Source organism: Photinus pyralis, unplaced genomic scaffold, assembly GCF_008802855.1.
Source record: "Photinus pyralis isolate 1611_PpyrPB1 unplaced genomic scaffold, Ppyr1.3 Ppyr1.4_LG6, whole genome shotgun sequence".
NCBI classification, from domain to species: domain Eukaryota; kingdom Metazoa; phylum Arthropoda; class Insecta; order Coleoptera; family Lampyridae; genus Photinus; species Photinus pyralis.
In genome coordinates, this window is record NW_022170663.1 from 35048150 (window position 1) to 35061774 (window position 13625).

Sequence of the window (13625 nt, forward strand, 5' to 3'; positions counted from 1 at the left end):
AGCTTTGTTTTTATTCCAGAAAGGATATTGCGGATTTAACGAAATTGGACATTTAGGAAATGAATTTTGCAATATTAATAGATAAGGTAAAACAGACGTATTGGAACCACAGTCGCATTTTATCTGGGGCAGTAAACGAGGAATATATCGAAGGGTTGAATGTTGGGGGCAATAAAAGTGTTTTGTGGTGTCCTATTTAGCTATAACGTAATAAAATCAGTTTCACATGTTTTCACAGCTCAAGTAATTTGGTAGTGCCGGCGTATTGGGTGGACGTATAATTGAAAGCTTTCTCTGTCATAAAACTTTAATACTAGAATGGGGATTACGTTCATTAGGTTGTGTGTAAGAAATGCTAAATAAATAAGGTTGTTATACGGATAAGTGACACAGAAAAACAATGATTCTGTTTGACCCTTGAACTTATAGATCTATTTCCCCCGTTTAGTAATGTAACTACAAATTACATATCCTACATTTCTCTATTTGTCAGAAATACTGTTTTCTCATTTTTGGTTTTCCAGCGTGTTTAATTAAAACTTAAAACTACTACTTTAAAAAAATGTAGAACGTGGAAAACCAATCGGAGACTCTAAAATACAGCAATTGGCGGGTAATTGTTGGCATGCGAATGGATTAGGTGAAACTAAAGATGCTATTCCTTATAGTGTTTTGCTCGTAGTAGCTGTGCTGACAATAACTGTTCCAAGGTGTCTAATATTGAAAGATCTGATGGACTAAGGAGGAGGGGATTAAATTAACAATTAAAGGATTAAATGAGTTCAATCCGTCACAGTTGTACACGTGTTTAATAAGTGGGAGTCTGGAAACGATTTTGGATAAGAATCTAGTGTCAAGCCAATTTTTGCGAATATGATTTGATGAGCTCGATGGTGCTTATTACTAAAATTGTTGAGTCCGAGGTCACTGCCCGATCAGGAGTCATATAATTCCCTGATAGCTTGTATCCATTTTGGTTTGTATATTGCGTGTCACTTCATATATGAAATTGATCACTATATTGAGTATCAGTGATAAAGAGGAGCTCTGTGATACGTCAAAAAATTCCCAAAGAAGTAGAAATTTGTCTTGTTGCCTGGCCTAATTAAAATGGAATTTTTATTACCAATGGCAAGGGTTAATATAGCATTACCTCTTTTCATATTAGAATATGTCTGCGCGCCTCGCTTAATTAAAACAGAGTTTTTATCACTATCAGGGGTTGATTATATTTCAAAATCGATATAAAGGCTTCTTTCCACGTACAATTAGAATATGATATGATACGATTAATGCAAAAAGGTTGTCCCTTAAAACGAGACTTCGTCTTGTCTTTTGTCGTATTTAGAATAGAATTACTGGCAGGGGTCGAATGTATTTTAAAATATTGACAGCAGTGCATATTTCATGTACAATCAGAATTCGCAAGCCGTGTTACGAAAAGGTATCCCCTTTAAGACCACAAGAAAACAGAACTTGTCTTGTCACTCCTTTTAATTTAAATAGAATTTTTATTATTACTAGCAAGAGTTATTGATTATGTTTTAAAACCGAGATCAATTCCTCCTCCCATGCAAAACTAGTATTTAGCTACCCGTTACCCTCGGATCTCGAAAAGGAAGCTAGACCTCTACGACAATTTCCCTAAAAGTAGTTCACTACCGCAGAAGCTGGTCCCAACCGACGGACGTACAGACGGACGGACAAAACGCAAACATTCGCACCGTTTTGTATTCCTAAAAAATTTCTTAAAAATTGTCGCTTACCTAATCTTAAAAAGCAGAACTTTATCTTGGGTTTGCCCAAACGAAATGGACTTTATTATCACGAGGCGGACTTGATTGTTTTAAAAAATCCATAGCGGAGCATATTTCATGTGCAGTCAAAATTCGCAACCCGTGTTACGAAATTGGTCCTTAGCCGAACTGGAAAATAGGATTTGGTTTGTCACCTCATTAGCAGGAGTATGGTACTCGTTTTATGAGGAAAGTTGTCCATCTCCCTCTTGACGCCTTTCCTAATGAATAATATGTAATTTTTATGCCTCGTAGAAGTCTGTTGCGTGTAACCCTTAATTTAGATATCGGGAGATGCAGGTTTCGCATGTCCCCCGATATTGTGATTGTGGGCGTCTGAAGCTGCTTTGTTTGAAAACACAGATAGAAAGTTAAACAAAAAATCATCTGGACTGTTACGGCAGGTAATTTTTCTAAATTTTTAGCGCATTTTTGATTCTCAAAAAGGAGCTTATTGTTTCACTAACTGTCGGCTGTTCTGGAGCCTTTTGTAAATCGGTCGAGATCTTGGCAACGGAATATTGTAGAACTTCCTGATTTTCGGCATCATATTCGTACTATCATGTTATTCCTGCATCGCTAATCTCAAAGCTGAAAATTCCTTAAGTTGATAATTTATGAATTTCTTTTAAATATGTTAAAATAAGGAATTCGAATATCATACAGTATGCGTATTATGGGCCGCATGGTTAATTAAAAGTAAATTGAGTACTATGAATAGGTATTGTAGTAAATTTTTACATAATTCGATGTTTAATCTCAATCCGATCCGTAACTAATTAATATTTCTATTATATTTAGGAGAAGTGTCATCCTTCGCTAACTATCTCTGTGGGGGGGGGGGGCTCAAAAGTCAGTCTCTCATGCAAATTTCTATCTGTTAGATAACCTCCTATGTGACTACATTTCTTAACTGTCCCATACGATTAATAGTAAGATGAAAGACCGCTTTTTCCTGACGCAATTAAAAAAACTTATCTGATAGAGTTAACGGAGGCTAAATTTTGCTAAATTCATCTTCCTGTGATCGAAAAGAACTTCATTTTTGTAGGTTAGAGAATTACTAACCTTTTATTCTCGATATGGCAATTACCACTCGCACTCCAAAAGTTTACGCAGGGAAAGCTGACTGAAACAAAGTACAATATTGCATTCTGTAGTACGAAAGAAGGTATGCATTAGGTAGAAAATAACAATAAAATAATTGCAGTTGCGGCCATGAAAATACTTTAGAAACGACAAACAAACATGGAAACAGGATAAAAAAGCAGAGTCGTGATAAAACAGTTCAGTAGCCATACACGTTTAACTTTAGCGCTCGTTAATCACCTAAGTGCATGAAGAAACACCGCTTAATGGGATAATCAATAGATGTTGAACTTTAGATTTATTGCAGGTTAAGATTTTGAATCAAATCTACACTAAAATTAACAACCTAGCGCAAAGACCATTTTTCCCCCTCGCTCGTAGCGTGCCGAAAGTGTTAATAAAACTTCGATACGAGCCGAAAATACATTAATTTTATTAGTTTGGCAGTTCTCATCGGTTTAAAGTCATCAAAATTTCTTTGTTATTATTGTTAAGATTTATCGTATCGAGACCTTTTTGTCGAATTGTCTTTTACGAGCGTTATTAACGTCACAAGGATTGTAATAGGTGATACAAACTTGGATGTAGGTAGTTTACGTCGCTAATGTTTATAAGAGACCCATAATTTACTGCGGCAATGAAAACAGCAATTACATTCCAATGTGAATTGCATTGCAATTGCATTTTAATGAAATAGTATATGTGCATAGAAAGTACCGCGTGGTAAGTTTGCGGAGGGACATAATAATCTAGGCAAATACGTTTCCCTCTGTTCCTACTTCCTAATCCGTATCAGTTCACATAAAAATTTCTGGATGAATAGTAAACTTTGCTGCACCCACACTTACGGTTGCTTTAATTTTCCAAAGTTGATAAAAACTTTAGACAAATTAGGAAACTAAGTAATAGGAACTGAGGTTTTCAGTGTAAGTACTTGTATATTTGGGTAAAATTACAGATACGTCATTCTTTTTTTCACATTTGATCAATGGAGAGTCTACCATTCGGGATAATGAACGCGATTTGTCTCGAAAACCGTATTAAAACTACTCAAGTCTATTAGGAAGACAGACGCTCTGTTAAAATTACATTTCGAAAAATTGGGGATACTTTGATCGATATTTATTCATCACAATTTTGTGTCTAAATTTAAGTCAACTGGTGCAGTGCCCAAAATAAGATTAAATGAACGTATCCGTACCGGACGTTTACCTGAAAATATTGCATCTCATCTAAAAGTGTGAAAAAAGATCCAAATTCGTCAATTCCACGACGTTCGCGGCGATTTGGCTTACCCACACGAATCACATGACGTAATTTACGCAAGGATTTGACTCTAAAACCTTCTAAGGTGCAGTAGACATTTTTGGGTAGTTATATCTGGCCAGGTAGTAAGTTAAAAAGATCAAACGAAATATTTACAACACTCCTGTGAGTTTTTTCTAATCCTTAATGATTTAAATCAAGATTACTACAATTTTGTGTGTTATATCTATGTACTCGTATATCGGAGTTCATTGACACGAATCTTAGTATCAGATTGTCGATTAAGCAAAAGACTTAACCGCCTTAGAGTTAAAGCTATTTAAGTTAAAGCAAAGAGTAAGTATTCTTTGGTTAAACATTAAAGCATTCTTATTAAGTAGAGCGTTCTATTCTGTCTGTTGAAGAGTTTCTGCTTTACGATATGAAAACTTTTCCATGTACTTAGTTATTAGACTTATTAGCATGTATATTATTTTAGATCTTTCCATTGTTTTGACGAATGTAAGTTTCTTTTGTTAAGTATGCATGAAATAAATATTATTATTATTATTAAATAAATAAATAAATATTATATAATCCAGTATATTTAGTATAATTATAAATATGCAAGGAAATGTCAACAATCTAAATCTAACATAATTCTAATAGCACGACGTTGGAGAGCAAATATTCATGTTGCATTTGCACAATTACCATAAACAATGTTACAGTAATATAAGTGAGTCTGAACTACTGATAAATAGACCATAGGTAAGCCTACGTAAAACATTAGGGGAAATGTTCTCATATAAACGCCTTAAGAGAAAGATGATGCCGGAAATTGTTTCTGCTGCTTTGCTAACATGTTTCTTAAACGTTAATTTCGGATCAATGTTAACACCTAAAAATTAGCATAACAAGGATTATCGAAATGATTTTGAGGGTGATTAGGATTTGCGTTTTACTACAATTTAATCTTAGTTCATAAATACCCATTCTCGATTAATTGAATTGCTCTACCCGCCTCTTCATAAACCCTATTTAAATTCTGGTCTGATATTAGCAGAGTTGTATCATCCGCATACTGAAGGCATGTGTCTTTTAAGTAGAACGAAAAATCGTAATAAATATTAAAAATAATAACAATCCCAGAATGGGACCTTGCTGCACACCTCTTTGTAGTTTAAGAAATTTGGATGTATTTCCCTCAACCTTTAGGTACAGCTTAATGCTGCATTAGATCAAATTTGTATAACTGTTGCAATTTCAGAATTGATCTTGTGCACCACATTGTCAAAAGCACGAATTAAATCAGAGAGAAATTATCAAGATGAAGTGTTCCTATTCTTCCTAAATTCAAATTGATTTCCAATAAACAAACGATTCTCTTCAAAATGCTTCGAAACTTGTCTATATAGGTTTGGTAGCATCACTTTTCTTATACAATGGGGTCACCGAAGCAAATTTCAACGCGTTTGGGCAAGTTTCGTTAAACGACTCCCAAACAACCTAATGTTATTCTTTTTAACTATACCTTATACTAATTTCGTATCCGTCCTTGGATTGAGTACACCTAAGTGTTTAGATCATTTCTCGAACCTCGGTTTCGCTGACAATATGAAAACTGAATTTTATTTCAAGATTTAAAGAACTATTAGCTTTATATGAATTGACATGGGAATATAGTACGAGTATCGGGATTTAATGCACTCTGTGAATATACAAAGTGTTTGCATCAATGCCGATGTTTGTCTTGTTCCTACCCTTTGCTCTGCACGAATCGATGAATAGGTACACTCAGCTTGTCTATTCAAGAGTGGAAATTTGAAAATGATGGTCATTGGTCAGGTTAGAAAAAGTGAATCTTTTCACCACTAAGGTTTCCGCTATATCCATATCCCGCAAAACAATAAGAAATTCATTTTTTCTAAATTTGATTTATTTTCTTTCTAATGTGCTTGGGTTGAATCTTCCTTTACATTGTAAAACATTAGTTTTTCTTTTTAGACTAAATTTCCACGACAGCCACGAAAGGAATGTTTTTTTTCTCATACCTGACTTCCTCTAAGGCAATTAGCTTGTAGAATTAAATCAATTGCTGTTTTTATAGTAGCTGGCCATCCAACTGTATATGTAGGTTAATTAATGTACTGCTATTCTCAACTTGAATGTTTGAATTAATCATTAATTCAATATACATGCTTAAGTTGGGAGTAGCTCTGTAGTTTTTCAAATCACATCGTCGTTCATAAGTAAAAAAAGTGTACTAATGACATTTAACAAATTATTAGTTTAATGAATTGTATGGACACTATCAAATTCTAGATAATTGCTGCTTTAATTTGTAGTAATTGCAAATAATGTCCCATTGCACTCAATCCAACAACTGTAGAAGTTCTGGCTTACATACGTTAAAGAATGATTGTAGTAAAGCATAATGGACACTATAAAACGGTAAATTATCACAAGAGGGACACTTAAGGTACGCCATAATAAATGTAAGTAAATGTCATAAACGTAAAAACTGTAAGTGGGTCAGTTTAGTTGTTAGTAAACTATTAGTAAAGCTTGTGCATGCGAAATCAGTTTAATAAATAGAAGCTAAAGCACAACTACCTTGGATGACGTAAAATTACTTAATACCTGAAGGTTTACCCCAGGGGTTTATACCGTACGCTAGACTTTATCTATGCATGAATGCTGTGTGTACATCATTTCAACAGTAGTGAAATGTACAAATTTAAGAATGGTAATGAAACATGTTCCGTTTTGGGGTGGTTTAATGTTTTACTAGAAAAGAAAAAAGAAATTCGCTGCGCAGCGAGTGTCAGTCAGGAAAGAGTTGAGAAAATATTGTTATACAACTAACCATGTTTGTCTATAGATCTGTTTCAATATTTTAAATATTATCTTCAAGGGTGCAAAAACCTTGTATTTATCGACGTCCAGAGCATCCCATACTGGTCTTTTTTATCCAGTAGTTTGATTTTGTTCGAGTGTTCTATAAAAAATACAACATTCGAGTTTTGTACGGCAATCTTATTGGCTTGGCAAAAAATTCACCATTTCGACACAGATTACCCATCTTTGTTCGACATATATTGTTTACTGTAAAGGAACTGAGATGATTTTTTCATAGATCACTATACCGCGACATACCCACGAGTTCTTTCACAGCGTCTATCACCCACACATGAAAGTTTGTGTAATTCATTTAGATATCAGCACAGTCTGATGATGAAACAGACAGTTCCGAAATCGATCACCGATTAGAAACTTTTTTTGACAATTATAAGAATTTTACCTACCTTTTAATTCCAAATGGAGCACTACATCAACAAAGTAAAACTAATACATTAAAATAGCTGCTATCAATATAGGAATATAACTACTACAGAGCTGCACAAAAATGCTTTAGATCTACATACCAAGGACGTCAACTAGATCCATTATACGTAGCCGGTAGATTTTGACGAAATTTTTCTACGAGCCCTCACTTACTGCCAGCCAGCTAGCCAGCCAAAGTGAGATTAAAAGCTATCTTTGTACAAATAAATTTGCAAAAATGCCCTAAACAAGACATCTGACTCAGAATGGACTTCAGAATGTGACACTGTAGTAGGTCCTGAGTCAGGTGTCAGATGAGTGGGACGATAAACTATTTTTGACACGTCCATTATGTTTGATTTTATAAGAGGAACCTAAATTGCTTCACAAACAAGGAAGTCGTCCATTGCGCATGCGTGGTTTTATCAATAATAATTGCAAAACCAGAGGGGTTGCAAAAGGTATCCATACTTGGATGGGTAAACGGTAAATCGGACATTTAATTTCTTCTAACGCATGCTCATGTTCTTCGGAATTTGTGCTATTAGCGATTGGTAAAAACTGTTATATATTAACCTCGCCAGAGCTGGGTCGAGCGTTCTAAAAAACCGCCCGAGCGACGGGCGACGAGCGATCTAATTGTCCCAAAAATGCTCGCGAGCATCGAGTTGTTTTTCAAAGCGAAACCGTTTGCAAGTTCCGAGCACTCGAGCGGTTTATCTCGAGCGGAAAACACGCTCAAGAGCGGAAAAAGCGCTCAAGAGCGGAAAAAGCGCTTGGGAGCGGAAAAAACCGCACGGGAGCGGAAAAAACGCTCGCGAGCGGCGCTTAATCCTTCAGCGCTTGAAGGCGGTTAAAAGGGCTCACGAGAGAAAAAAACGCTCAGGAGCGGAAAAACCGCTCGCGATCGAAAAAAACACTCGCGATCGGAAAAAGAGTTTATGAGAGGAAAAAGAGCTTGCCAGCCTGGCGACACCTAAATTATGAAGAGCGGTAACGAATCACATCTCAATTAAAAATCAGTAGTTACTCACTTCATTGCACCACACCACCATAACTCGAATATCAGTATGTAAGATAATAGATTGTTGTGAATGTTGATCATTGTACTTCAATTTTGCGAATAAAAATTGTAACCTGCTAAATTTTGTGGAATTGGCCACCAGTTCGTTAGAGCTTCAAGCAAAGGTCATCTGTGATTTTCGCTTCAAGCTCAATTTGCTGTGATTATGACACCATGTCTTATTATCACTACATGCATATACAAAGTACCTTAAAAGTTTATGAAAAGTAAACGAAAGCAATGAGTAGGAATCCTGAAATAAGGGTACCCACAATCGAGTGAAAGGACTTAAAAACAAAGCTATATATCAAAATAAGCGAGACCATAGTCACTATTATAGCAATTTTTTAAATCGACACATATCAATAATTAACTTGTTTGTCCATGACTATGAAATAATTTGTCTACTATTTACGAGTGTCCTAGGAGAAAATGTGTGACATTGATAGTGAGTTATGAGTTCATTATTGTCCATAATGGAATGAACATTTACTGTAGACATTATTTATGTGTGAACAATATTTTTATCCTTCCATATTAATCTATGTTTCGCACCGAAATGGTTATCGATTTGGTCTAATCGTAATCCTGAGAATAGTTACTTCTCCTGTTTATGTATAAATAGTAGGTACTTACTAAGATTATAGATATTACTTCAGTTATAGACTTACACTTCACTAATTGCACACTTAGTTTATATTAGTTTAAGTGGGATATTGCTAAGTACATATTAAGCATAAATAAAGTGTAATACCTATAATACGAATTCCACCCTAAGTTTTAATGAATTTAGTTAGTGTTTACTTAAAATTGTACCAGGTAATGTGATTGACAACATTTCTATAAAGCAAGCATGTATAGGAAAGCAGAAAATTGCTCAAAAGGCACATTTAGGATCCTTCCTCTCAACACAGCTTCGCATAGTTTAATAGAAAACAGAAGGCTGGCATCAGTAAGTGTCTTCATACATAGGAATGGCAAGATGGCTTAAATCGGGCAGTTTGTCATGTTGCGGGGAGGATTTCTGGTATTCCAGTGCAATTCCTTGCGTGGCAATAGATCTATACCACCCGTTTGTAAAAATTCAAGTGTATATTAAGTAGGGTAAACATAGGGCTACACTGAAGCACAAATTAAAGTTCGAAGTTCCCCATTTGACCGTGACACACATCTGAATTGATTTCGTGTTACGGTGCAACTTTCGTATTTTCTAACAGCAGTCGATAAAACGTAATTTAAAATAGTGCACCAAGCAAATGGCGGGTAGTAAACGGCACGTTATGCTCGACTTGATAAATTGCGTGCAGAAGTACACATTTTCCAACCGCGACTATCGCAAAACTTTACTTGTGTGCTGCAAGTTTAGATAAGTACCGAGAAATGCATTGTTCGTATCGATTTGCCATTAATTACAGGTTCCCCATACTCACTTGCCGCATTAATTCGCCCACCATACCATCCCATCCGCCCTTCACTTCAGGATTCTCAGCGCCATAGTGACCATCCTTGACGATGTGAAGCTCATCTACAATTAAAAATGCGAGTAATGACTATAACAATGACCAGCTATTTACAGTTTATGCCTAATTTTTTCGCGAGTAAATCGGCTAAATCTTTACAGTAACCCTCAAATCTCTCATTTCCGGTCAAGATCTCCCCAGACTCCGGCTTCTTGAGCATTATGTAGGGCTCTTCCTAAAAGTGCAATTAAATCAGCCGTAATAACCCCCAAAGCTCTACTAACGACTATCGTTGTGACGATATAAGTCCTATTTCGCTCAATATGTGACGAAGGTCTGACGTATTTAGCGGCGACTGGCGTAAATCCACTCTGGTCACTCCATTCCGCCACCTTCACCATCGCACTGTTGACCGTCATTTCGACGACGTGCAGAGTGTAATTTTGTCTTCGACCATCGTCGCTAAAGCGAATTTCGCCAGTGAGTCCCTCAAGTTCGACCTAAAAAAAGCAATTTCCTTTAGCGAAAAACGATCGAATTCTGCCTTTTAGGAAAGATTAATGAAATTGCTTTACAGTGCTTAATTTGACAAACGATTTTTCTTTTGCGTGCCAGTTTATGGTTGCTATACACGAAATGACCGCAGATAAGAATGTTAAATTCCCCTGTAATTGTTTGCTCTTTTCCATTCTAACGAAATTATGTAAATGAAGAAGCCACTTAGTTACGTACAAAGTACATTATTGTGCCCCACCATTTTCACGGAGGAAACACCTTGTACAATTCACGCAATCGTAAAATTTCTAAGCATTTAATTGAATTGATACGACTCGGGTTATTTGTTAAATACGTAAATGTTTATTTTAATGCTGTATTCGCACGCCGTTTGGCAATTTGATTGATATCAACTAGGTATAGAATTTGTTTTTGGGCCAATAACGGAAGTCTCGCCCGAACGAAAGTAAACTTTCTAAAATTGTGTTTAGACAGTGCAAATTGGGGTTAGGGACGCATGTACGGTGCCAAATTGCGGAAGTTAAATGTTCTATATTTCACTGACCATAGATATATTTTGTTCGGTTATATAAAAGTAGAGGATGAGGGTAAATGTTCTACTATTTGCATCCGTAGGCCTCCAAATTGGACGTGATGGCCCATACCCCATGGTAACATTTTTCGGTGGGTCTGTGTTAGTGCATGGGTTAAGAGCCAAAATAGGTTTCAACCTTGCATTTTGTGATAACTTTATGAAACTTTCAGAGGATGTTCTAGACACCCTAAGGTTCAATTTCAGCTATGCCGCCAACCCCGCAACCCCGGACGGCACTTGCTATAGCGAGTTTCTTAAGCGGAGGGTAGCATTTCAATACCCGCCTATAAAATGGGTCAAAAATGTATGTCCAGGGTTTGTTTTGTATTTTCTTACATCTAGGAAGGTTGAAGGAAATTGTCAAATACCCAGGGAGAATTTATTTAGGGTATTTTACGTGGTTTGTCTATTTTTAAGGCGCTTTTATCAGTGCGGACTAGGGAATGCAGTCCCGGTATTTGCGGAATTGTTAGTTGTTAATCCCGCGGGATCCCGGTATTTGCGGGATCTCTTTAACTTTAAATTTGGCAAATAAGCAATTCTGTGCGGTTAACTTCTGTATTAAAATAAATCGCTAATTATCACAATATTTAACAAAAAAGTACCTTCGGCTTAACTTAGAACTCAAAAAAACCTTACCTGTAAAGCACAAAAAGTCTTCTAAAATGCCTCAAAAATCATAATATATTTTTAACGAAAAAAGTTTAACAATTATTTAAAAAATAATTCGCCGTTATCAGTTTCATTAACAAAGTAAACAGAGTGCGGTTAACTTCTGTATTAAAATAAATCGCTAATTATCACAATATTTAACAAAAAAGTACCTTCGGCTTAACTTAGAACTCAAAAAAACCTTACCTGTAAAGCACAAAAAGTCTTCTAAAATGCCTCAAAAATCATAATATATTTTTAACGAAAAAAGTTTAACAATTATTTAAAAAATAATTCGCCGTTATCAGTTTCATTAACAAAGTAAACAGAGTCGTCCCCTTAGTCGACAATTTCCTCAGTCCCGCAAATCCCTCGATTTATGTGCGGGATTAATCTCGCAAAAATGGGATCCCGCAATCCCGGTATTGCATTCCCTAGTTTCTAGTATATAACTTTTGATTGAGAAGTCTGATCGAAAAAGTACGAATTGTTTTGGATTCTACGCACCAGAATTAATAAGAAAAAGTGTTTTCCCGAGAAATTTTGGTGCAGTCGATTTTTGGTAAAAAAGGAAGGTTATACACTGCCTTTTTTGAGGCCCGCAAAAAAAATTGTCTCAGATCGACCCGGAAAAAACAATTTTTCTTATAGAATGTGGCCTGTAGAATCCATAATTTCAAACAGTTCCAAGATTGGGCTACTAGTTCGAAAGTTACAGCCCTTTGAGTTTGCTTTCGAAATTGGTTTCTAGTGTATAACTTTTGATTGAGAAGTCTGATCGAAAAAGTACGAATTATTTTTGATTCTACCCACCAAAATTAATAAGAAAAAGTGATTTCCCGAGAAATTGTGGTGCAGTCGATTTTTGGTAAAAAGGAAGGTTATACATTGCCTTTTTTTGAGGCCCTCAAAAAAAATTGTCTCAGATCGATCCGGAAAAAAATTTTTCTTATAGAATGTGGCCTGTAGAATCCATAATTTCAAACAGTTCCTAGATTGGGCTACTAGTTCAAAAGTTACAGCCCTTTGAATTTTAGAGGAAGAGATACTCAAAAACTTAATCGTCCTACATTTCAACATAAGTATTCATTCAATTTAATAATTATGACAATTCAAGAACAAATTCATAATATTTTACTAGGTATAACACCTTGTACTAAATCTTCACTTCCGTAAGCAAAAAGTTGTGCTTCAAGGAAAAACCAAGCCACCTCTCTCTTTTTTATGCACACTTCGTCCTTTGTACAATTTGAATTGCGAAGATCCTCAGTAAAAACATTCCATGGTGTAGCTTGCATTTTCCCTGTACATCACAAGAATGGGATCTACCTCATAAGTACATTAGTGAGTGTAGATTTTCTGTTTTCACAAGGATGCGTAAGGTTAGGATACTTCAGATCGATTAGGTTGTTTTGTTTTTATGCTTTTCAAAGCTTAGAAGGTTTTTTTCAAAAATTCTGCCCTATATAATTGTATATTTATATATTTATTATATTTGTTCATTGTGTAGATCCGTAATAACAGTGGAATATTCTTGATGTTTATCACGATTCCTCTAGCTCGAATACTATACGTTTATACGTGGGGTGTTTTGTAAATAAGTTCCTTTGAGAAAATGTTCAAACCACATTTATTTTGCAGATTTTTACATGATTTGATTTTCTCTATTTTTCGACATAGTTTCCAAATATAAATTGCGTATAACTCCAAGATTTTTTCCGTCCGATCTGAGACCAATTTTTTTTTGAGGGCCTTTTTTACCAAAAATCGATGACCCAAAATTTTCTCGGGAAAACACCTTTTCTATTAATTTGGTGCGTAGAATCCCAAAACAATTCGTACTTTTTCGATCAGCTTCTCAATCAAAAGTTATAGCCCTAGAAACTGATTTCGAAAGAAAATTC

The 13625-nt window shown here is 35.5% G+C and overlaps 1 protein-coding gene across 1 annotated transcript in view; it reads right to left on the minus strand.

The window, feature by feature from the left end:
• The window catches only part of LOC116174702 (glutamate receptor 1), a gene marked incomplete at its 5' end in the record, with an annotated part of 29181 nt that extends 18701 nt beyond the window's left edge, over window positions 1–10480 (minus strand). The window contains 3 exon segments of the mRNA XM_031492662.1: window positions 9951–10045; window positions 10095–10215; window positions 10265–10480. Coding sequence (XP_031348522.1) covers window positions 9951–10045; window positions 10095–10215; window positions 10265–10480 — 432 coding nt within the window.
• Between the last annotated feature and the right edge of the window lie 3145 nt (window positions 10481–13625).